Genomic DNA, 26,688 nt, shown 5'->3' on the forward strand with positions numbered 1-26,688 from the left:
CCCGGTGCTCTTTCCTGCCAAGGCAGGGGGTCGGACTAGATGATCTACCTAGGTCCCTTCCGACTCTAGCTACTATGAAACTATGAAACTACTCGATGTTGGAATGGCTGGTGGAACAACAGAAGGCCATCCCGAGATGGCCTTGCTCAGGGAGATTGGGATCAGTAGCCCCCTTAACAGAACTGAGTGGGATACCATCTCCCAGATCTTGCTGGTCCTCAAGCCGTTCCTCACAACCACCAAGACCCTCAGCACTGGCGATGCCCTCCTTAGCCAGGTGATCCCCATAGTTTAGGAACTTGAGAACCAAATGGAGAAGTTCCAGGGGATCAAAGTTCTTGGCTGAGGCAAGCCGCATTCACCAGAGGTCATGGGTAACTGCTGCTGCCTTAGGCAGGGGAGGCACATGCCTCCCCAGTGACCAGTCAGCAACCAGGGGGGTTGGGATCCCCCCATGGCCAATCACACCAACTGGGGGAGGGGGTCCCCCATGGCAAAAAACTTAGCAACCGGTGTGCTCCCAGAAGTCGCTGCAAGGCTTCTGGAAGCGGACGCGGCCTACATTCAGCGCTCACACTCCCTAGCTAGTGCTCCCGCCTGCCCCCCTGCCCATCTCCTAAGTGGAGAGTGCGGCCTCACAGGGTGTTCACCAGCACGCTCAAGGGGTGTTCATGCAGCCCCTAAGTGTCACCACTGCCAGAGGTGCAGGCACTAGTGAGGCAGGTGAAGGAGGGCATCAAAAATCAGCTGGATCCCTTGCAGTCCAGTATGGTTCATGTGCTGGCAGGCATGCGCGACCTAATGGTGCAGGAGAGCATGTGCAGCAGCAAAACCTTCGATCACAGGACGGAGGTAGCATGTACCTCTCTATTTTTACCTGCTACATCCTTCTTCCACCTCCCACCCCCCAAGCCTGTCTGTCAGCCCCTGATGCCTCAATTTACATTTTCACTGACTGGCTTTCTTACCTGCACTGCATGCCAGCCTCTGGCTTCTTTTACTATTCTTTCCATCCAGGAAGAGCACACACCAACTAGATACTTCCTCAGCCTGACAAACCTGAAAGTTTCCAAAGAAGAATTTCTCCAACTATTCATTTGATCTAATAAAAGATATCAGATTGACCCCAAGAACCTTGTCTGGGCTATGTCCTTAGACCAACACAGCTACAACCTAAACCCCTTAACATACACAAGTAACATGAGTTTTGCTTTCAACAGTTTGAGGTGCAGTTTCACAGAATCCCCTGCACCACTCTGCCCGAAACCTGGCAGGCCTCCCTCATGCCCACATGAGGGGCTATGCATGTGGCAGGACAGGTTCTAACGAGGGCGGCCATTTAATGCCCCACTCTCAAGAGCGGGAGGCGGTAGTTTAGATCCTCACCAGACAACAGGGGAAGAACATCTCCCTGCTGAGCTCCCGTACCAGGAAGAACTTGAAGGTATAAGTGCTGGGGCTATATGGGGAGGAGGTAGCCCCACATCATTCTGGGCATGACCTAAAACTGCACCTTGCCAGGGTACGGAGGCCTGGGTGGAACTGCCAGTGGCGCAGCAGCCCCAGGAAACGCCAGGACTGCAAACCTCCCCGGTGAAAGGTGGGTAGGAGCAGGAGGCACCAGATAACCTCCAGCAACTGCACAGTCCTGGCTATGGAAAGCCCAGACCTGCAAGATTTTTGAGAGGCCTGAGGCTTAGTGGTTGCAATGGAGTTGTGAGGGTGAGAACAATGGCTACCCATCCCTGCAGTTTTCATTCCGCTGACACACAAAGTAACATGCATCACAAGTTTTGCTTGTCAGCGCCTTGAAGTGCAGTTTCCCAGAAACCCCCATATCTCTCTCTTTGAATCTTAGAAGGCTTCATGCCCTCAGAAGGGGATAATACCATTACTGCCATTTTCATCCAAATCTGCCAAAAAATGACGAAGCTATAGGTATTTCAGTGCATCCTCATTATAGTCTATAGCCAAATCACCAAATCTCTCTGAATAAGCGCTAAATCTTCAAAGCCGATTTGGCTAAATCTATTTGGGACTGTGATCTGAATCTCCAAATCCAATCATTGTCCTCTGAATCAGCCAAATCCAAATTGAATACTTCTCTATTTGCACAGGCCTAGTGTTCAACCCTTGGCCCATGGGACTCTCCATGGGTTTAGGAAATTTGGAGGTGGAGAAGCAGTGGCATTTAATACTGCCAGTCCTCCCCATCTGCCAAATTCTTAAGCCCCACACGACCAGATTGGGGCTGGGAAGCACCCCTCGACCTCTATGTGGCTGGATTGGACCCAAATCATACTCCTTTCCCTTCCATGTAGCTACGTTAAGGCCAGGCCACACCTGCTCCTAACTGCAGGGCCAAGTTGGGGCCAGGCCACGCCCCTGCCTCAATGCAGCTGGATCAGGCCTGGGCCACACTCCTTACCTCCCCTACCCCACAAGTCAGATCAGGCCAGCACACAGATCAGGCACTGTCCATTTGGCCCACATGACAAAAAGGCAATCAACGCTATCTGTTCTTGGAGACGAACTATTTTACAGGCACTGTAGCTTTAACAATAACCACACTTTTTCTTGGGTGTTGGTGTGTGCACAGAGATGAGTTACCTGATGATTCCATTTTCAAAGTAAAAGGGCAGCAAACCTATCAATATTTCTATTACCTATTCAGAAGAACACTTCTATAACACAAACAAAACTGGTCATTATCTTAAATAAAGGATAATAAATGTTAGAAATCTGTAATCAAAAGCAATTTGATAGGTAACCTGGCAAGCCTAGAAAACTTTAAAAATATTTTTATTATGAGATTCATAAGGACCAATGAAAAATCTGGGAAGGGGGACAAACATATAACCACAGACTTTTTCAGGGTCATGTTAATTACTAGCACTAGCTGCACTTCTTTAGTATCTATTATCATTTGATTTTGATCACTTCCTAAGATAATATAAACTACTGTGAAAAAAGGACAGAAGTCAGAGTTTGTATTAGTATCACTCTAATCTGAAGGTTTAAGTAATTATTTCCATTTCCCTTTATTACTCAAAAGGTATATTTAACAGGTGACAAAGCTTTTCATGAAATACCTCATTTTCTATTCTTTTTTCTAACTCTCCAACTGTCCTTTTCATTTTGCTCCAATTGCCTCTTGCTCCCCATTTGGCATCACCCCAATTCTCCTACTTCCTTTTCTCTCACTATAATTCCCTTTACCAATCTTCTCTAAGTACAATCAGCATGCACAGGCAACATCAGAGACAGCAGTCTAGTCTAATGAATTAGGAAGGAATTTAGACTAGAAAACCCAAGGATGCCACTGACTCTGGACTGCCTCAGCAACCACTTAACTTTAAGGTTCTCATCTGTAAAACAGGGATGATACTAGTTACTTCTGCCATAAAGTAGACAGAAAGCTGCAACAACCAGTCAGAGATCAGGTTGTGATCATACCTATGAATATCCTATTGCTTTACCTCACCCTTGCTCAGGGTCTAAGCTACCTGCTTACCTTGTATACCTGACATTTTCTTTGGAACTAGAAATGTCATTTTTATACATCTGTGCAGTGCTTAGCATAATGAACCTTCTCTTTCTTATAACTGTTACAGTAGATGCTACTGATAAAACATTACATAGCAATAGAATCTTACATGATGTGATGATTACTTTGAAGGTTTTTACAACTGTAACATTCATGTAAAACACTATATTATTCTAAATTACTCTAAAATATAAATACTATTGGTGTCTCAAACTAAATGCTCTACCCAATATAGCAGATTCTGGTAGTGTGTTGAGAATTTATGCTTAGAACATGGCTTTTTCAGAATCAAGAGACTTCACTTAACTGCAAAAGATGCTACAATTCCAAAGAGCTACTAGAAATTGACATCTGATGACATGACTTCTTCTTGCATGTAATGTGAATGGCTCTGCTACAAACTAAAACTAGGACAGCTTATCATTCTTGTCTTTGTGGACAAAAGTCATGCAGTTTCACTTGGGTCTGCGCATTCAGGAGGCAGATCACTGTATGATATTAACTATGGCTGTACAGTAAATCAGGGCTATCCAAATGGCAGCCACCTCTCCCACTGCCATAGTAGGGAAGGTCCCAGAAGGGGTTACATGCTCTTGCCACTGTTTGCACAGCCAAGCAACATGACCTGTGCAGCCCACACAATGGGATCTTGGGTGGCCACATGTCACTGCCCACATAGCTGGGGGAAAATGAATCCTGGCAGGGCCCATGGAGTAGGGGGAGAAGAGGGAAATCCCATGAGCTGCATGCCAGCACCAGCCTGCCCCCACAGCATGTGTCATGCACAGCAGACGATCCCTGCTCACACTGAAGTTGGACAGCCCTGTAGTAAACAATTGGGAGATATACTATAATCCTGTATTTAGTTTTCAACTTGCTTATGGAGGTGTCAAGCTTACAGGCATAGTCAACCTTGTTATGAAGAGAAGCTGCTTCAGAAATGATGCTATAAATAAATGCACTGAAAAAGTGCTATATTTGAAGCATTTTTCTTTCAACCACAATTGGGAAAGGGAAGAAGGCATTCCTACTGTTTTGTTGTTATTGGAGCACTTATTGGACTGGAGGCCTGTTCAAGGGAGTTGTATTTCTGTGAGAAAATTATACTTTGGAGTAGGCGAGGTATCCTAAAACTCCCTGTTATCCTGATTCTAAAGGAGGTGTAGTAAGAAAGACCATGAAAACTTCAAGCAAATAATTCTAGTGGTAGGTGTTTGAATTACAAAAAACATCAAGCAGGTATGTCCTTTATAGCTTACAGAAATTCAGGCTGCAGGAAAAATTTCTTCTATGAGTTGCTATGGGGGTATTTATTTCCATGGACTTAGCATTCATTAGAGATCCGCATGGAAGACAAAAAAAAGAAGGCCACAAAAGGCAAAGGAATGTGTTTTAGACGAGGAACTTACCCTCCCCTCTTTGGACATTTGGCGATGACAATGAAGGTGACAGATTTATGACAAAAATACAAAAAGCGAAGAGTAAGACTGGCGGATGACTAGAAAAAAATAGCTGAGAGGCACTACATTGGCATGCAAGTGCTTGACAGGATGAAAAACCCATCAGAAACAAGCACGTAAGCACATATGTTTTACCTACTATCCTTGTGTTGAAAAAGTCAATATCGTATTGTAAACTAGTTTTAATTACAATGCTCATTCCAAACACATGATTAGGAGAGAAAATAGAAAGATTCTACCTGTGTCTGAATTTCGATCTTCATTTCTGGATGGACTGATAGTAAACGGAAGTTTACGTTTCATGGAAGACTTGTCTTTCATTTCTTTCCCAACATCACTCCTATCCACTTTTGGAGTTTTGCTGTAGGATGCAATCTTGTCCTTGCTCTGATGCAAATTAAAAGTATAACAAAAGTAAAGTTTTCAGACAAGAGAACAGCATCACAAAGCATTCAGATATAAAATAATTCCATACAATATTTGCATTTTAAAGCCAAGTAACATTACTGATAAACACGAAAGGCATGTTTTTATTAGAAGTACCTGGGGAATTAGGGGACAGCAGGAGGCATTAATTTTTTTTTTATCAGATTTAAAACAAAACAAATGTATTTCTTAAATTTAATTGTATTTTTCAATTAAGATGCTTAAAAAAATAAATGTATATAAAGATAATTTTAATTTAAGATACGTTAAAGCTCAGACATCATCCTGGAATACAGATTATAGCTTCTAATTACATACTATTTGACACAATATATTCATGTAACATTTTTAGAAAAGTTTTTCAATAGGTCACAACAGGTCATGGACTATGTTAGGGGTTCAATCTTATGGGGTTCCTAGAGGCTCCTCTATAGATTAGTAATGATTAAAGAAAACCACTCTACCCAATGGGACTCCATGCTCAATCTAGAAGACCCCATTAAGCATCTCTGTGATGCTTAGTTTCAGTTGTGGATTTATGCCTCCAGAGATAACATCCTTGTTAATAGAAGTATGTGAAGATGAGATAAGAGACCTGATTATCCAGGATCAGCCCTATTGTCTCTCTGCAAGTTTGTGTACACAGAGTCAAGCCCTTACTTCTCTCTAAAAGTACAAATTTTCAAGAAGTTAAATGAATAGAGGATTGTTGGGGGTAGAGTAGATCTGGGCCAAGAAGAGAAGGTCTGGGGATAAATGCAAGAAAGAAGGGGCAGCAGAAATAAGAGAGAAACATTTTGAGCATAATTGTTGAAATTGCAAAACACTTCTATAACAACCACTTTGAAGCTGCTGCTCCAAAGAAAGCAGGAGGAACCAAACTCTCCCACAAAACAGAGATGGAACTCAGTAGTGGACTGTTTTAAGTGATATACTGAGAACTGGCCGAATCTGATAATTTGCGAACAAAACTGTGAAAAAATGGAATTGTCATAGCCAAAGTTCTCAACATTGGGCTAAAGAGAAATGTAGAATGTATGCTGACTATCCTGAAGTCTATTTCCACAATGGTTATATCAAAACAACAAGAAAGCACTTTTTGTAGAAAGCAATGACTAAATTGAGACTCCCTGATCAGTGATTTAATTCTATTTGATTTAAATCAAATCCACCCTGGGGGACAGTAAGTTTTACCTGCAAGTGTTTCTGTTTCACACGTATATCAAATATGGGGGGGATCTATGAGCTGCATTTTTAGGTTCTTGATTTTAATCAATCAGACAAATACCAATGGAATGCTAAAGAAATTGGCATCCTTTAAATCTCTGCTGAACTCCTTTACTTACTCATATCATAGGAATGATGCTAAAAGACTAATTGCATTGGTATGGAAAGAATGTGACCCCAAAACAAACAACAGCAATGAAATTTCAACTATATTCAAAACTACATTCTTACACTTAAGAGACTTGGTAAAATACTAAAACTTATTTCTCTTGAAAGATTTTATTAACGCAACGTACTAAAATTTAGCATGTTTTCGCAAATCTGTTAAAGACTTCTGATGCGCAAAAGCAACCTTTGAAGAATAGAGATATTTTTATTTCCTCATCGATACACCCATCTAGAGCTTCTGGGAACACTACAAGTATACTTTTATATAAGGAGAAAAAAATTAATAAATCATAGTGGGAGCAACACTATTCTATACCTTCTCTGCTACAGTAATACAGTAGTTAAAAAGCATATAAAAGATAGCATTTAGAGAAAAAATATATAGTTCAGCCCTTGGCGTAGACCCCTGTAGATGAGTCAAAATTGACTAAGGTAAGCACCTGTACTTATGAAACCACATGAGGAAGGATAAAAACACTTGGGTAGACTTTACCATTTGGTGCACAGAACGTGGGACAGCACCATTTTTTAACATGGTGACAATCTCTCTTTAGTGACTGGTATCTCCTCTTTTAAAGTATAGTACAAAGGTAATCTTGGTATCTAACCCAATATTTTCAAGGACAAACAATCCACTAAAGAAGTTTCCAATGTCACAGTGACAAAAGAAAGTAGGTTACTACATCCATGTAAGCTCCACATCCATTAACTGAAAAAAAATGGTACTATATAATGCCCTACCAAATAATTACTGATTTTGTGTGTGTGTCTGCTAGTCTTATTTTAATAAATAAACAACAGTTATTCAACTGCTCAATTTATTGTGTACTCTTTTATTTACTGTATATTATTTTAATGACCAGTTACTGTTGCTTAATAGCAGTATTTGGGTTTAATGCAGGGGTGGGCAAAATATGGCCTATGGGCTGGACCCAGCCCACAAAGCCATTCTATCCAGCCCACAGGGCCCCTAAATTTTAATTTTCAACTTTTTTTTAATCTGTCCTTGTTTCCTGTCAAAAATGACAGGAACCAGGGGCAGTAAGATCCAAGGGAATCCTCAGCGGGCTCCTGCACAGCCTGCATGGGGCTGCCTGTGCCTGCTCAGGACAGCCCTGCGTGGGCTGTGAGTGGCTGCAGCAGGGAGTGCCGGCCACGGGGTGGGAGAGGGGCCACTTTTCCCCACGCTCCGCACTAGCTCCTCCCCTGCCAGCAAGCAGGGGGTCAGGGCTGCGTGCTGCTCCCCGCCTGTACTGCAGGGCTGGGAAGGTACTGGGAGTGAGCAAGTGCAGAAGCAGGGCCTGCACCAGTGTCCCAGGGCCACTGCCAGCAGGGCTCAGAGCAGGGCAGCAGGAGTACAGGGTCCTAGCCAGCAGGGGCTTTATTGAGCTGTACCAGCTCCCCCCTCTCCCTGCCAGCCTGTGCCCCCCTAGTGCTGGCCCTGGGACACTGGTCCCAAGATGGTAACCAGGGGGCGGGGCACCTGTCAAGGGGCAGGCTACCCATATGGCCCTTGACAGCTTGCCAAAACTGGGTAGAGCAGCCCTCCACAATAAATAATTGCCCGCCCCAGTTTATTGTTTTGTGTTATGTGGGCAGCCAGACTCACAAGTAACTGTTTGTGAAAGCTCATCAGCCACACCCATTTCTACATGGGCTGGATGTCACAGTTTATTATTAAGAAAAAAACCCACCACTGATGCATATTGGTTTGCTACCAGTAATTCCAAAACCTGTTACTGATTATGCAATGGCTTATGCATCCCCTATAAGCCTTCAGACTGTTTGCTCTCAGATGAATCAAACATCTCTACCTGCCTTTTGTGATGAGGAAGTATTCTATTTAATCGCAGATATAATAATGTGCAACCCATCAGAGTTTACAGACATTGTTCCAGTGATGGGAAAGTTTCACTGAGCTAAAGTTGTCACGCACATTATTGGGAAGTACCTGCATGGGAATGGTGCTCAGGATACCTTGATGGAATGTGATGTATTAGGTGTTAAAGTTTAAAATCAGTTATGCAAGGTAGTCACTATATGAGGTCACTCAAGGGATTTCTCATCTTGCCATACAAAAATTGAAATGGAATGCTGTCTGGAAAATCACTCCTGCTAACAAGTATTTTGCAGTACTCAGAAATGTACAAAAATGAAGACATCTCTCACAGAGAAAGATGCAAAGACATCTCTGGCCACCTATGAAAATGATTTACTGTTGATTAATGATCTCTACAAAGATTACAAGGCTTCCAGCATTTCCTGTCAGGCAAAATCTGAAATGTACGAGTGTTGGGATGGTTTCATTGAGCTAGTTCAGATACTAGAAGAAGCTGGTAGATGATTGCGTGGTCATCCATTTATTTGATGCAGTTTCATCTGGTTTCACAGGTCATACTGTCGTCTAATGATACAGATGTTTTTGTCCTCCTTTTTTGATATCTGTTTCAACTGTGTGAAAAAGGACTTTTGGATTTTGTTACCCAAGCCTACTTTAATCCAAAGTCAGATCTGTTCTTCACATACTTGAACAGAAACTAGGACCAGCTTTGTGCAGTGTTTTTATTAAGGCTCACATTCTCACAGGATGTGACATCACCAGCAAAGTGGGAATAAAACTGTCAGTATTGAACGCAGCATCAGAGAAATTCCTTTTAGGTTTTGCTGAAGATGGCACACTTTCTGAGGACACAGTTAACGGAGCTGATGAATACCTTAAGGTCCTACAGCCATCACTTCACTGTAAAACATTTAACAAGCTTCATTGTGCATTGTACAAAAGTAAACTGATCTCACAGCTTCCCCCCCATTTCCTTCCCTATTCGAAATGTACATCTCAGGAGATGCTTCTTTGTGGCATGTGAATGCTTTAGCCTGGATAAGACCAGCTACAGAACTATATTAAATCTAAAAGAACTTGGAGTGGTACGAAGACATCTGTCTGGAGCTCTTTTTCTCGACAAATGTCTTGATTCTGCTTCTGATGAATTATTGCTGACGTGTAGCTGTACAACATGCAAAACTGCAAGATGCAAGTGCCAAAAAAATTACATTTCTTGTATTGAACACTGAAAATGGGATGAAAACCGTGTAAGGAAAATTAAGTAGTCTAATGGATGATGGGTTGGATCACCCCAAAATGTTAAAAGAAAAATTCTTTCAATAGTTGCATTAATTTAATATCATGTTGTATTTTATAGCACTTCCTATTAATTCCACATCAAATTCCAGTTTCATATACAGTATTTATATTTCAACTATGTAAGAAAAATGTTCATAAATAATGTTGAGATGATTTGCCTTGAGAGAATTGCAAGCCCTACTTTCTTTTGTCATTATGACATTGGAAAGATCCTGATTTGATTGTTTGACTCTGAAAACACTGGGTTAGACACCAAGATTAGCTTTGTACCATATTCAGAAAAGGAGATACAAGTCAACAAAGAATGACTGTTGTCATGTTCAAAGATGGCGCCCTCCCATGTTCTGTGCACTGAATGATGAAGTCTACCCAAGGTTTTCATTTTTTTTTAATCCTTTCACATGTTTTTTCTTAAGTAAAGGTGGTTATCTTAGTCAGTTTTAACTTTTCTACAGGGGGGATTATGCCAGGGACAGGAATAATAAGGTCAAACTGTGCCCGATAGATTTCCTCTGTGAAAGCATCCTTTTTCCTCACTGTTCAAGACACAAATGAGAGAGATGCTACCTTTTCTACATTTGTATTTTTAGAAATATCATCACCTGAGTAGGCCAAAAAAAGTCAGATGCTTTAGTCCACCTTTCTCCTCACTTTCAGGCAAGCAACAAGTAGATCAAATAAAATAAGATAATTTGTCTTGATATTTAATCAAAGGGGCTCACTTTTGGAAAAAAGGAGAAATTTGCAAAATTTGTTATCATACCTAGCTTAAACTGGGAAAAATGCAGGTATTCTCAGGAACATATTTCAGGAGTATATTTCATATTTCTTTTATGGAAAAAAAAATCAAAATCCAAGAACAGACTAACAAAGGTTTTTTAGATAGATTTAAATTACAAAAGGAAAAGAGTACACAAGACTCTTTAGGAAGACTTTGAAGCCTAAGGATATGGCCCATTAGAAAATGCACCATAGTGCAGGGAGACTGAACGCCTGAATTTAAAAAGATGCCAGTCCATTTTTCTCACCCACTACAAAAGGAATCTGATACCCATCTTAAGTTATCCTAATGGCTAGGACAGAATAAAATCTCCATGCAATTATTGTTATGTCCATCAGCAGCTTTCCATATCACTGATCATGAACTGCTGCCAATTCATATACAAACTTAATTGTGTTAAGTCTACTTTGTCTTTTTAGATGGGTCACAGAAGATTAAGATGGTGAAACAGACCAGTTGCCCTCGGTTACACACCCACCCTGGACTCTTATGTTCAACATATATAGTTAACCACATAACGATATACTAGGGATATCAAAAGATATAAGACAATCTATTAACATATTAATGTATGTATGACACTCAGTTCTACAGCTCCTCACTAAATGTGCGCAGGGCAGGACTTTGTCTGAAACAGTTAGGTATTTGAGCAAACTGCTGGCACAAACACAATCTATATATCACTAAGAAAGTGCTGGTATACAGAAGCCAAAAAGTTGAGAACCCAGCTGGAGCAGAGACCTCACCTTCTACAGAAAATGTCTTTTCCTCAAAACGTACAAGTCCAGGATACTTTTTTCTCAATAGCAACAGCAAGTACATAAGTTTTTCCAATTTAGGCCAAAAGGAGAAGTTTATTTTAAGTCTTTATGTAACACTTGAAAAAGAGCTAAATCTCCAAGACCAGAACATTCCATCTAGATGGGGTTCCTCAATTTCAATTTCTTCAGGATGAATGAAAAAAACAACAAAAAAAAAAACCAAATCAAAAACAAAACTTACTAGTCCTTATTCTTCACTAGCTGTTAGCTTAATTCTTAAAGCATCCCTGAATGACTCAAAAGCGATTCTTGAGCCTACCCCCAGCCTTGGCTTAAGAGTTTATTCTGAGGACAAAGAAGTCCCCAAAGAGGTAAACTCAGCCTGTTTCTTAATTGCCTTCTATAAAAGAGTGGTTCTCAACCAGCAGGCTATGGATAGGCCCACAAGGAACACAGGGTTGGAAAAAGAAAGAGGGAGAATTTGTCTGACCTCCATGCAATATTCCTGGGGTACAACATCACAGTGGCTGCTTGCAGGCGTGGAGAAGCAAAAAACCCAAAAAAGGGGCACTTTAAACTCAGTGCATTCCCGCGCCAAGCCCAGCATATGCCCACAAGCAGCAGCACGGTAGCTGAACTTGGCTTTCCCAACATCTATAGATTGGATGCTTTACTGGGGCTTTTTTGGCACTTATTTAACAGCTGACTGAATCAGGTTTAGCTAAAAGTGCCAAGAAACCAGCTTGAAGTGAAGAGCCTGGTTGAACTAATGCACTACTACTTCCAGTACAGTGCATTTTTTATTCCTTCCACCACCCCATATCTGTCAGCACCCACACTACTGCCCAAACAGGAAGCACAAAGTCCCCTGGTATGGCACTGCAATTGGGCTAATTAGCCCAGGCACAGTTCACAAAATGTGACAGTGCTAATTCCATTCTAGGACCAGTGCATGCAGAGATAGATTGGCTATTTCTGCAGCATGCCTGGTAAAGGAGCCACGAGGGAGGCAGACTGTGGAGTTGTGCATAATATTTGGAGGAGATTGGCTGCTGGGAACCAGGAAGGGTGCACAGTGTAGGACTGTGTTCAACATGTACGATCTATGTGGTAGAGAACCACTGTTCCAAAAAAAAGAATTTAATCAGAGTCTCCCATTTCTTCTAAAAGCTGGGCTTGGATGGTGCACAAACAAAGGTAAGGTATTTTAAATATGTAGGTTAGAGACCAACATTTTGCCATTGGAAGTGACAAAGACCTTCTTTAAAGTGCTGTGCTAAGATCCACAATAATAAAACTACAAATAATGTCATTAAACAGAAAAGACCAATGGCATGACACAAGGATTTGCCCAATAGTACTGAACAGAGCTGAAACACTGGTAATAACATGAAACAGGCCAAGAAGCAATATAGTCACAGAACTACGAAAATACCAATGGTACTAATGAACACTAACATCACTACTCTTATTGATGGAAGCTTACAAACAAAACAAACAAACAAAAATACCCACCACCACATACACAAGGAGAAAAACTATGGATTAAAGATGGCCTGCAGAAGCAGGACAATAAGGCTTCCCATCTCCCGACATTACTTGCTCACATAATCTAAAAAGCAGTCTGAGACAGAGTGCCGCAGTTACCTTCAATGCAAATATCTGGATCAGCAAAGGAGTCTGAAGAGGTATTAGTAGTTACTCTTTTACAGAACATGCTGAGCTCAAGTTTGCAGAGACAGTTATCCCTAACATGTGGTCTAGAGACAATACTTGAAAAAGAATTTCAACATACTTGAGATACTTTGATTCTTATTTGTTTTTGATAACAATAAAATAACTTTTTTAAAGTTATCCTGATAGGAAAAACTGAGTAAGAGTCAATACTGTTATATCTTTTTTATCCCAGAAGTACTTGAGCTGGAAGAAAGAAAGAAACATTTACCCAGAACCTGATAAAACTCTCATGCCACTGATGCTGTTACCTATGAATCAGGCTGATCAAAGAGCATGCTGCAGTTCTGCAATGGTGTGACTAGATGATTTCAATATTACTTGAGTTTAAGTACTAATGCAAAGTACTGAGTAACCAGGCTGCCAGCTGTAACGTAAATGCAAGTTTGCCAGATCAAAAGCTGTTAAAAGTTCATCCTACTTAAAGGTCATTAGGAGTACACAGAGATGACTAGAGCACTTAGTAATAAAAACCTGCATCCTATGTTAAGAACAGTAACACACACTGCATTAAAAGTAGTCCTAAACTCGTGCAGTCTATTATATTTGTTATCTTACACACAGAGAAGTCCATCAAGCATAAACCAACTCTCTTGAACATAAAGAAACTAATCATATATACTCATCAAAATATACTTCAAGTATATGGACACAAGTTATTAGACAGTAGATTCAGATTAGACATACGCAAGAACTACTTCACAGTTAGGGCGGCTAGGAGCTGGAACCAACTTCCTAGGGAAGTGATTCTGGCTCCTACCCTGGGGATCTTTAAGAGGCTTGATGGCTACCTGGCTGGACTCATTTGAGTCCAGTCTTTTTCTGCCGGGCGGGGCAGGGAGGAGCGGGGGGGTCGGGCTTGAAGATCTACAAGGTCCCTTCCGACCCTACTTCTATGATTCTATGACTAGTTATATTAATTAAATTCCTATGTTTGTTAATAATTTTTTTTACAGCTCTATAAATATTTGTGGTGCATTACAGAACAAATAAGCTCAGAACTTCTGAAACTGGGGGCAGGGAGGAGCCTCGAGGAGCAGGGAAGAACAGAATGGAAGAGGGCAGGATTTGGGCAGCTCACAGCGCAACATGTAACAAAGGCCTCGAGACAACTTCTGCTCATCCCAAAGTATTGGGGAAACCAAATTACCTCTGCAGCCATTCAGCTCTGTAGTTTCGGTGATGGTAAAACTACCATATTTAGTCAAATACAAGTCAAGGTTTTTCCCCTCCCCCAAATCCGTATGGTGATGCAGGGGAAGCCCTTCATCTTGTATTTGCATAAATGGAAATCTCACTAAATATTACGATGGTCAAACAGTTAAAAAAAAAAAAATAATAATAATAATAATTGCAATTAATTGTGCGATTAAAAAGAGTCATAATTAATCTTAATTTTAATCACATACCTAAAAACTCAAAATTATGCGCCGAAAAACTCAAACTTATGCAAAATTATTAAGGTACTCCATATGGTTGGGGGTGGGTTCAGGGTGTGTGAGGGGGAATTTGGGAGGGTGTGGGAGGCTCTGTATGTGTGTGTGGGGAGGAGGGGGGTTTGGATCCTGAGGAGAGGGGGTGCCTGCAGGGGTGGGGGGGGTCTGGAGCCTGGGGAGGCGGGATCCCCGTAAACCCTGGCAGGATGGCCAATCTGAACAGAGTCTCTGCCAAACTGCCCTGGGTCTAGGGCATGCCCCCTGCCTGAGCACGGCCCCAGCAGTGATGGGCTCACCCCACCCTTGACCCAGCAGTGCTGGACACGGACAGCCCAGGTGGAGGGCAGCTGCTCCAGCACCAGCCCTGGCCTTCCCCATTTACTTGCTCAGTGGGTCCCAAGTGGTTCCAACCCATCGCAGACCTTAGGGTGCCACGCAGCTCTGCCACAGCCCAGCACTGCCTTCTGCAAACTCCCGGCACTGCTAGCCCAGCTGCTCAGGGCCCTGGATGAGGGTTGTAGGTGGGTGGCTGGGCATGCCCCTGGCCATGCCTTCCTGCTGCAGCCACTCGGATCCTGCGTCCTGCCAGGACCCTCACAGATCTGCCACAGCAGGGCTACCTGGAACCCTTGGGCCCCATGGCTTGGGTTCGGGGGAGGGCAGGAGCACCTAGGAACTCCAGCACAAGCTGCCTCCAAGCCCACGGGTCCCCATGCATCCCCAGTTCAGGCCTCTGGAGAGCGGTGGTGACACTAGCCTCACACCCCCATGGAGGCAGCCAATGGCAGCAGGAGGGAGCGGGATTCCTGTGAAGCAACCCCTCTCAGCCCCCAGCCCAGCACTGCCGGAGCCCGAGCTGTGCCTAGAACCGTCAGTGAGTCGGGCAGAGCTGCAACTCTCCTCCCTGAACTGCCCGGGCTAATGCCAGGACCCAGCGGTTCCATGTGGGTCCCAGCAGGAGCCCAAGCAGCACAGGGAGGACAGCAGCAGCTCCACACAGTGCTGCAGCATCAGTGCTGGGCGTGGCTTGGACTGTCGACACTGGACTGGGGCTTGGTATTCAGCATGGCCCAGGCCAGGGGCTGCAGGAGGTGGTTCTGCGGGAATCCCGCCGGCAGCAGCTATCTGTGGGGGGAGAGGGCATGGGGCTACCATTGCTGCTGCTTTCCAGGGGCCTGGACCAGGGATGCACGGAGACCTGCAGGCCTGGAGGTGGCTCGTGCTGGAGCTCCCAGGTGGTTCCAACCTTCCCTAAGCCCGAGCCGTGAGGGCTGAGGGTGCCAGGCAGCCCTGCCATGGCTCAGTGCCACCTTCCCTGGACCCCAGGGCTGCCAGCCCAGCTGGCTGGGCTCCTGGATGGGGGGTTGTGGGTGTGAACCCTTCTATCCTGATACAATAAACTGGTGGCTGCCACGCCCACAGACTCTTCAAAGAGGTCTAATATACTCCCCATTTCCTCAAAACTGCAGCTCTGTGAAATCACGTGATACATGCTGCTTCCCCTCTACCTCTGTTACCACCTTGCATAACATGCTTACTATATTTCATATAGGTGAACAATCCAAGTCCAGTAGCCCCCATCCTCCTACCTCTCTTGCTTTGCACAGTTCAGCTGTGGCCACCCTCTCTCTTTTGGCATTCCAGAAAACCCACACATTTCCCTCTACACTTCTGCTACCTGATACCATGTTGGTGGAAACATAATTCCCATATATAGAATAATCAACAGTAACACAGCCTTAACCGCCGCCATTTTTCCAGCAAAGGACAGCATCCTTCTGGACTATAACCAAAGTATTTGCCGTAGCCCTGCCATCAACTTTTCCCATGCCGTATTTCCTTTCCCTTTGGCATCCATCAGAATCCCTAGCACTCCAATTTCTCTCTTATTTGAAAACCCAACTTCTTGAAGTCCCTCCAGGTCCCCACTCCCATTATCATGCTTTTCCATCTTAGTTTAACCCCATCGCTTCTCCATACTCTGCTGTATGCTTTAGCACCCTTTCCATCAGAAGTCCATCTCTAAGTACTACATTTATATCATCCTTGTATAGTATGCATTTGACCTCACCCTCTCCCTAGTATCTTTACTCTGCTTATGACCTTGCCTTCTTCTTCTTGTGCCAATGCTTCCATGTCACATGAATAGTAGGGGCAATCGGGAGCAGCCTTGTCTCACCCCGTATGGATTTTAAAGGCCCCACTTCGGTGTCCATTAGACTTGACTCTCCACTATTCTACACAATAACCTCATTCAGCATATAAACATCTCTGGGAACCCTAGTTTTCCTAGCATCACAATTATATAATTATGATCCACTCTGTCAGATGCTTTTTCTAAATCTAGGTTTGCTATACCGGTGTTTGTTTTCCCCTCCTGGAAATGGAACAGTGTCTCTTTGATCACCGTGGAGATCCTTCTACCTGGTACTGAGCATACTTGGTTGTTGCTTACTTGAGGTTCTCTCTCATCCTCAAAGCCAGGGTCTTGGCCATTAACTTATAGTCCATATTAAGGAATGTAATTGGTTTTTCAGAAAAGGGGAGAAGGAACTCCTGAAGAGTAAGATCACAATGTCTCATGTAAAATCTTTCCCTGCTTCTCCCAATTCCACCATTTCCTCAGAAAATCCACTATATCCTTCCTACCCAATGCCCAAAACGTCTCATAAAATTTCATAGGCAGGCCATCTGCTCCTGGTGATTTCCTTCTTTTAAAGGTTTTTAAACACTCCTCCATGCCCTTAAGCTTATCTCTTCTTCTATCTTTTTTTCTTCCTCTACTTTCTCTTCAATCTCTTCCAAAAAATCCTTCTTCTTATTCCCATCTGTTTCCTTCTTCTGGTATAGCACTTTGTAAAATCTCCTTGTCGCCTCCAACATCTCGTTTTTCCACCTGAGCATCACCTTCTTCCCACACTGCTTTAAACTCTCCTTTTGATGCCTTCACTCTGACCGAAAAGTATCCAGACCACTCATTTTCTCCCACTCAGGGTACTTGTGCTAAGAACATTTTCTCCCTCATCTTTCTTTTAAACCAGATTTCTAGCTCTTGCCTTGTTTCTTCTAGCTTTTCTCATACCCATCTTCCTTCTGTGGCTTCCGTTAGCAGCTCCTGCATCTTTCTTTTCCACTCTCTTGACTCTTTCGTTCTTTTTCCAAAGCTTGTTCAGCCTTCCTCCCTGAAGAATTTCCCCGCCCTCTTCTTCACTATTCTCTAGTACTCCCAAAATATTTCTTCAGTGTTTTGCACCCCTCATACTTTGTCCTGTATGCTATGCTCATGTATCTCTCTTCGTCATGTAACAGCTGCACATTTAACTTCCACAGTCCCTTCCCTCTCATGGGGCTCTTACCAAGACTCATTTCCATCTTCAGCACCTGGTGATTGCTAAAAGCCACACATACGATTTCTTTCTTCCTTATCCTTATTTCTTTTGATAGAAATGAAAACTCAGTTACTGAGTTTTTTTCACTAGAACAGATCGATCTGTAGGCAGATTATGTTTGCCCTTACTTGGTTCAACACTGGTTCAATCTGTTCCCATCTTTTGCGTGTTAAGTTGCTCCTGATGTTAGGCAAAACTATTGTCAATGCCATTTATGTTTGTTTTAAAATGAGTGTGTCTGTCCCTTTAAGGTCTGTCTATGCTACTACTCAGGGTGGTCCACTCCTCTAGCTCCTTCACTCCCTCCCATTCCTGCAACCTGTTCAATCTGCTGGATTGCTTTTGCATTTAGGAAGGCTTGCATATTCTCACCTCCCCACCACTTTCCAACTTTTGGTCTCCACTCTGGGTTGGAGCTTAAAGGCATTAACAGCAGGAAACTGCTTTCTAGCTCTTCCTCTAACTCACCTGCCTCATTATCAGGCTTCTTGTTCCTGGTCTTCAGCCCATGTTTTCCTTCTTTTCTTGGATCCCAGTTGCTACACACACTCCTGGGGGAGTCATGGGGGTTGGGACATGCCCCCACACTTGTATACAGGGCAGGGACAAATACAGACTGTTAGCCACAGGCTCATGGCTCCCTGCCCTGCTGGGAGGCCTCCAAGGCCCAGTGGGTAAAATCCAGTGCAGGAGGATAGAGTGGGGTGGGGAGATTCAGTGATGCCGCTAGCAGCCCTATGCCAGCCACACTGCTGTGGCAAGGTGGCAGCAGCAGGGGACACAACTCTGTGCTGCCACTGCTACTGCCAGGGGGTACCTTGCCATGGTGGCAAGGTCAGTGTGGGGTTCCCAGTGCTGGCACTAATCCCCCGAGTCTTCTCTTCTGCAGACTAAATAAGCCCACAGTTCCCTCAGAAGTCATGTGCTCCAGTCCCCTAACCATTTTCACTGCCCTATGTTGGAGTCTCTCCAATTTGTCCACATGCTTTCTGTAGTGGAGGGCCCAAAACTGGACACAGTACACCAGATGTGGCCTTACCAGTACACAAGAGGGAAATAATCACTTGCCTTGATCTGCTGGCAACACACATACCAATGCAGCCCAGTATGCCATTAGCCTTCTTGGTAACAAGCGCACTCTTGGCTCATAGTCACCTTACTGTCCACTATAACTCCCAGACCCTGTTCTGCAGAACTGCTGGAGCACTGGGTCCAGTCAATCAGCCCCCAGCCTGTACTGGTGCATGGGATCATTTTGTCCTAAGTGCAGGACCTTGCACTTGTCCTTATTGAACCCTCATGAGATTTTTTTGGGTCTAATGTTTCAATTTGTCTAGGTCTCTCTGAATCCTAACCCTACCCTCCAGTTTATCTACTACTTCCCCTCAGCTTGGTGTCTACTGCAAACCTGCTAGTGGTGCACTTCATCCCATCTTCTAGGTCATTGATGAAGATATTGAAAAAAAACAAACAAAACAAAAAAAAACCCAGCCCCAGGACCAACTCCAGGGGCACTCCACTTGATACTAGCTGCCAATTAGTCACTGAACCACTGATTATTATTCTGTGAACCCAATGCTCCAGCCAGTTTTCTATTCATCTTAGTCCATTCATCCAGCCCGTACACTTCCTTAGCCTGCTTGCAACAATGTTATGGGAAACTGTATCAAAAGCCTTGCTAAAGTCAAGATATCCACTGGTCTCCCCACATCTAGTCATCTCATCACAGGAGGCAATAAGGCTGGTCAGGCATGACTTGCCCTTGTTGAATCCATGCCAACTGTTCCTAATCACGTTTTTCTCCTTCAAGTGCTTAGAAATGGTTTCCTTGAGCACATTTCCAGTGACTGAGGTGAGGCTGACTGGAATGTAGTTCCCTGGATCCTCCTTTCTTAAATAAATACAGGCACTATATTTGCCCTTTTCCAATCATCCAGGGTCTCTGCCAATGGCCATGAGTTTTCAAAGGTGATGACTAGTGGCTCTGCAGTTACATCAGCCAACTTCCTCAATACTCTTGGGTACATCCCTCATCCAGTGCCATGGATGTATCCAGCTTTTCTAAGCAGTCCCTAACTTGTTCTTTTGCCCCAGTTGGCTGCTAACCTTCTCTCAAAACTCTGCTGCCAGGTGTGATGCCACATTATTTCTGTTGTGCTGCTTTTGAGTTTTCCCAGAGCAAGAAAAAAAATTGAAAGATCTTTGATTACATGAAGAGATCTCTTCACTCATAGATTACTCAGAATATCTAAATATGATTTTTTATCTTAACTGCCACAATATTCACTTTGTGACTGATAATTAAAGCTAAAAAATTCTGTCCAAAGAATTTTTCTAAAAACTGTAAACATCAGAAAGCAGGAGGCTTATAATGAAAAATGTCCTCTTGATTATAACTAGTGCTGCTACCACCATGGTACAGTGAATACTAACTTTTATTGAACTAGTATAAAATACTGAAGAATGTAGCAGCTTACATCATGTTAATACTTAGCTATTGCTTAATATTGTTATTACTGGTATTGGTTCAGCTTTAAATATTTAAGTACACAAAGAATTTTTTCCTCTGTTCCAGCATTTTCAGTTGCATTTTGAAAATGTAATAGCTCATTTAGACTGTTTAACTTTGCAAGTAATCAAGATTCCTGTCTTAATTATTTTAACTATTTTAGAATATACATGCTGGCTCATATCTTCTGAAGAAAGAATTTAACGCACTGTTAGTATGTAGAACGCAGAATCCAAATAATTTAGTACTACTAGCTATCTATTTCTGTAGAAGAAAACAGACTGCATCCTCTCCAAAAGCAAAGATCAGTTAACACCTCTGAACACGCACAATAGTCAGTGTCTGGAATTTTAATTGTCCAAATGGCAATTTATTTAAAATCTTCATTACATTTAGCTTTATAAAACTGGACAAAAAGTAATTAGTTCAAGAGTTATCTCAGAATGCTCAAAACTAATTTATAGAAATAATTAAAAGGTAATATTAGAAGTGATTTGTATTGCAGCAACAATCAATATTTGACTTCACATTCTGAATCCTTTATGCTAATATTTAAATTATTTCCAGAGAATCCAAAAATTAATCCCTACATCATACTCCAATTACTACACATCATCTTTCAAGATACTCTCACTCCCATTATTCACCTAAACATGCATCTACAAATACCATTTCCATGTGCATTTTTCCATGTGACAGCTGAGTAGGTTTATATCATCACTATAGCCTGGCAAAATGGCGTCCATATTCTATGATCCTCTGTGGCAGCAGAATGCCTTTTCTCTGCCAGCTGGAATAAAACCAGCTCTGGAAGTGATAGTAGGTTTCTGCTGCTACCCTGCAGCTGACAGAAGGCACGTGGAGATGTGCCCATGGTTTCTGCTGACTGTCATGGCCCCTTCAACAGCTGGTGTCTCCCAGAGTGCATTACATGTCCTGCTGGCACAGCCACTGCAGTGAAGTCATGCAGTCCTGGCAAAAGGCATGCGGCTCTGTATGCAATGTGGTGGATTCCCTGTGGTGGCTGCTCAGTGAAGGCAGAAGCTTTGAAATCACAGACAAGCCCAAGGAAGAGCATTCTCCATTTGTTTCCTTCCCCCCACCCCCCAAGCAGAAATAATCTATTTTTCAAAGTCTTCAGATCTATGAATTCCTGATACACAAAATTACATCTCTGACAGAACAATGACGTGCACTGCCTTGCTGTGTTAAAGACTGTATACTCCCTGTTGCCTTAAATGCCTTTTAAAAAATTAAGTGGATAAAAGGTAAGAATAAATTGTTCCAAACAGGAAATCTATTTTGGAAAGTTATTAATGAAATAAATACAAGTTAAAGTTGAAAAGGCTGGTGTATATTGGATGTCAGAAGCTAAGGATACTAAGCAGAGATTTTCCTGGGTTCCTACAGATATTACAAAATTGTCTCAGCTACAGACCAGTGTTAAGATAACAGGAAAAGGTCTACATAAAGCCAGTGAATAACCTTTTTGAGAAGGCATTTCAACTGTAACCTTGGGACTATTAAATAATGAACTATTCCTTTAAAACAAACTACACAGTTAAAGAGTACAAGGGAAAATGATTAAAATAACTTTTTTTTATTTCACTTCTAAATTTGTTTTTAATATGGCTGACAGAAAGTGACTTACAGCAGAAACATTCACTTTACATTAAATATGAATTACAGATTAAAATCGATGTCTACCAATTATCTACCAATATCTTAACACTTTCAAGCCCAACTTTCAGCAGAACATGAGCTGCTGTACATGGAAGGGTTATACCTGGGCTTGGCAGCATTCCATTTTTATTTATAACTTCAATTGATAATATGGATGTTTATTTTCAAGTATTTATTTAAATTTTTATCAGTTTAAATTTTCAGAATTCTGTGAAATTAGGAGCATGGGGGCAGACAATTTATTAATGACAGTATACTATTATAGTTCAGTTTAACCGCCCACTTATAAACATAACTACTACAGGACTGCCACCAGCTGAGCTGCCATAGGTCACAGCTCTGCTGGCCTGTAGTTCCCTCATTTACTTTGTCACTTCCTCTTCCTTCGTTTCCAGTCCCCTGGGATTTCAAGGAGCTGCAGTCCAAGCTACAGTCACAGCCTGGTTCTGTAAGACTGCTCCCTGTGTTATCACATACTCCATCAGCCATCATTTTCTTACAACACCTTTCTATAAATCTTGATTAACGATGGAAATATTTTTTTATCGGCCTGCTAGTGTGAAGCAAAATCAATGTTTACCAATAGAAATAAAATCCCACTAAACCAGATTATACCACTGAAGGAAAACGCCTCCTCTAGCAGGAAGGAGAGGAAAATAGCAAGCACAGTCATATCTGAGAAACAGAGCACTGTGCAGCAGAGGGCAGAGCATGGCCGTATCTGGGTATCACCTTTGGAAAGCTGATAGAACTGTCAACACCAGCTACTCCCTTCTTACACTCCATTAGCCCAACAGAGAAATTATGTCCAGCCATTCACTGAAAGTCTTTAAGGGTTGTCATAATCTAGCCTAAAGTTTTAAAAGTGCAGTATAGGAAAAGAATCATCATTGTATTAATTCCATTCTGCACAATTATAGAATAAATGTTTCTAATCAGCTGACCCTATTTTTTCCCCAATCAAAAACAAACTTTTACAACTTTTGAAGTAGACTCACAGTCAAATCGCACACAAATGCACATATTTTATTTGTAATAACACTGAAAATCAACAAGTCAGCATGATTCAACAGTAACTTCTTTTGGTTTATGAAACTATATAAAAATGTATTTGTGTTTACTACACAGAGTTGTACTTTTTTCTGAAAGAATTATGAAAATGCTCAGACTACTAATATAAAATACTGAAAAAAAAAATAAAATGTAGTAATCACAAATAGTAATACTATTATATGAAGATTTCATATAAAATGAAACATGACCGATTATACATTAAACAACAAAAAGAAATCCGTTTCTTTTAAAACTAAATTATTCATGGCATTACACGGCTTTAAAATCTAAATATATAATCTCTTGATCCTACACTGATAAAAGGTTTCAAGTTTAAAAAACTGTAAAATCTCTCTCAACTATATTTTAGGACTAATGCATCAAAATAGATTCACATTCATGTACAGAATTGGAATGCCTCAAATACTGACACTTCAAATGGTTTTATTTGGCTTACATGTTCCATGTTCTTACAAAGTTAAACAAGCCTCAATGTAATTTAATTAAATTATAAGTATTTTTACCTTTCTTGCAGTTGGTTTCTCCACCATCGTACTGTCACTGTCAGAATTTTCAATTTGAACTGCTTTTGTGGACCCAAATTTTGGCATTTTATATCTGTTCAGCTAGCTGTATCTTGCATCAGTGTACTCATCGTGTGTCTGCAAAAAGGGAAATATACAGATAAGCAAGGTTCATAATGTCATGCTAAAGGCAGTGTTTTTTTTTGTAGGGTGCACTACCATTCAGCTGAATCACAGCAGGAAGAAAAGGCAGTTTTGCTCACACTTGACCTCCAATACCATATTAAAGCACAGCTCTATATCTGGCTTGAAGAACAGGAAGTCTAATACAGAAATATAGCTATTACAGTAGACAATGTGAAAAGAGAAATATTAATTCAACTGCTCATAGACAGCTCCTCCCTCTAACTCGCACTTTTCACCGATGGCTGTAAATATCTTTGGGCATTCAACAGTCTTTATTATAAACAAAAGACCAGAGGCAAATCTAGAGCAGGTAAGGGTAGTGCACTCGCACCACCCTCTGGCTGTATGGCACATGGAGTTCTTGCCAGAGCTCTGCAGGCTGAGTTCACAAGCTAAGAAAATTTGGCTTTCTGATGGAGCTCAGTATGCCCAGTGAGATCTCTGAGCTCACAGGCTGATCAACCCAGGCCCAGCTGGAGCTCAGCAGGCACAGGGAGTTCTCTGAGCTTACTGGGCAGTCTGAGCTCTGGTAGTAAGCATGCTAATCAGCCCATGAGCTCAGACAGCAGCCAGTGCAGCACATTCAGCCAAGTGGGCATGTGATCACACTGCTCTTCTCTCCCCTCTTGGATCCCCACATGACAAAGCCACATAACTAGGGAATTAATTACTGAATTCGTGGAGAGAGAAAGTAATTTTCACGGCTTGGTTGTGGCCTGAAGAGCCGATTTTGCAGTCATATTGTGGCAGCCCTGCCCCTTGGCACTGACTGGTAGAGAGGCCCTGCCTCTTAGCGCTGATTGATGGAGAGGCCCCAGGGGGTGGAGGTGGCGGGAACGATGAAGGAATGGCTGCCATCTTGACTGCTGGCTGCCTTTTATGCAGCCCTATCCCTCAGCGCTAATTGGCAAAGAGGCACAAGGGGACAGCCAACTTGACTGCTGCCCTTCATGCTGCCCCATCAGCTGGGGTCTCTGGTAGGCTACGAGGCTGGGCCACAGAGGCAACAAGAACCACTGGCTCTCACTCGGGAGCCAGCATTTTATTTTTATTAAGTTTTTTTTGGTTGATTTCCTGGGAAAAGTGTGGCCAATGTTATTTTTTGCAACGGTCATGGAGACCACCATTTTTCGCAGTTTGTACAAACAGCTTACTGCTACATTAGGGGAGTACATCAAGGGCTCAGTGAGAAGTTGTTCACCAGGGCACCCTTGGGGAAAAACAGGAGTAATAAATAGCTACAAACTCTGGGAAGACCATTTCAGATTCAACATTAGGAAAAACATCTTTGCACACTGGGAATAGGCTCCCTCCAGAGGTGGTACAATCACCTACTCTGGAAATCTTCAAGAAGAGACTGGATGGTAATCTTGCTGGGGTCACTTGACCCCAACTGTCTTTCCTGCTTGGTGCAAGGGGCTGGACACAATGATCTTCCAAGGTCCCTTGCATCCTTATAATCTATGAATCACAAAACTGCAATTTAAGTAGGTCCCTACTTATAACTTGGGCAACTATAGCTTCTCCCATTTTATAGATACAGCAGTTGAACTAAAACCAATTCTGCCAGAGTTGTGAACCAATTAAGTTCTCTAGTATCACTAACCCAAACCTCACCTTCCCAACACACTGCCTTTTAGAATGAGCATGTCAGATATATGTGCTTTGTGATCCTGTCCGTAAATACTGCTAAAATCAACACACTACATTTTCTCTTAATCTGCTCCCAAAAGCATAAAGGCATAAAAGCATAAAGGATGAACCACCGCTCAGTTCTGTTCCTGTTATTTCTCACAGAACCTAGAAAGTCATCCAAGAAACTTCATTTCTAATACTCTACTTCTGTATAACAATGAATAGTTATGCTCTGCAAATTCCTCCTCCCAGTTACAAAAAAGTCTCTTAAAACATTCAAAAGTATACCACTATATACAAATGTAACAGCACTTTGACATAAAATTCCATTTTCCCTATTGCCTTTACCATTTTTTAAATTTGAAGGAGCCAAGCTAAACATGCTCTTGATGAGTAAAGTTATTTAGAGAGCAACCAGTAGAAGGCACTTATAACTTTCTTTACAGTAAAAAAAAGATTTTGTAATACTCCTGATACAGTAATGTGTCTTTACTTGCTAAAGAAAGTTTTTTCATCTTGGACCTCCTCTTCACTGCAAAGTTACCTCAAGTGTTGCCCATAACCAGAGGCCCAACCTGCACACAAAAAAATCTTCAAGCACAGGAATCAGCTACCTTAGGCCTAGAGGTTCAGTCCAACCCATTAAGAGACTTTATATGTCCTGCCAAACTGACCAAAAAAAAATCTTCTGCCATTTGTAAGTTTTCTGGAAGAATGCACTGTCTACTGGAAGAAAATCCAACTGCTGTATCCAGCCCACCTTAGGATAAAGCTATATTAAATTTGGCCCCACTGGTGAAAGGCTGCCAACCCCTGCTCAGACATGTTGGTGCTTTAACTTAAATTGGTTGGTTTGTCAAGGGGCACAGGTTAAGAGTCTAAGTTACCACAGCTCAACCACCTCTAACCCAGAGGTGAGCAATTATTTTGGCCAGAAGACCACTTAGGGAGTTTTGGCGAGCTGTTGTGAACTGGGTTAGCACCCACACCCCCCACTCAAAACAGCTCACCAAAACTCCCTAGGTGG

The 26,688-nt window shown here is 42.3% G+C and overlaps 1 protein-coding gene across 1 annotated transcript in view; it reads right to left on the reverse strand.

Annotated features, from left to right (window-relative positions):
* ANKRD12 (ankyrin repeat domain 12) overlaps positions 1-24,003 on the reverse strand; it is a 101,860-nt gene extending 77,857 nt beyond the window's left edge. The window contains exons 1-2 of the mRNA XM_019546053.1: positions 23,841-24,003; positions 5,247-5,394 (exon numbers count right to left, since the gene is read on the reverse strand). Of these exons, the coding sequence (XP_019401598.1) occupies positions 5,247-5,394; positions 23,841-23,927 (235 nt within the window). The 5' untranslated portion in view covers positions 23,928-24,003. The remainder of the gene's footprint in view (positions 1-5,246; positions 5,395-23,840) is intronic.
* Positions 24,004-26,688: the final 2,685 nt, after the last annotated feature.

Source organism: Crocodylus porosus, unplaced genomic scaffold, assembly GCF_001723895.1.
Source record: "Crocodylus porosus isolate Cpor-Errol unplaced genomic scaffold, CroPor_comp1, whole genome shotgun sequence".
Taxonomy (NCBI): domain Eukaryota; kingdom Metazoa; phylum Chordata; order Crocodylia; family Crocodylidae; genus Crocodylus; species Crocodylus porosus.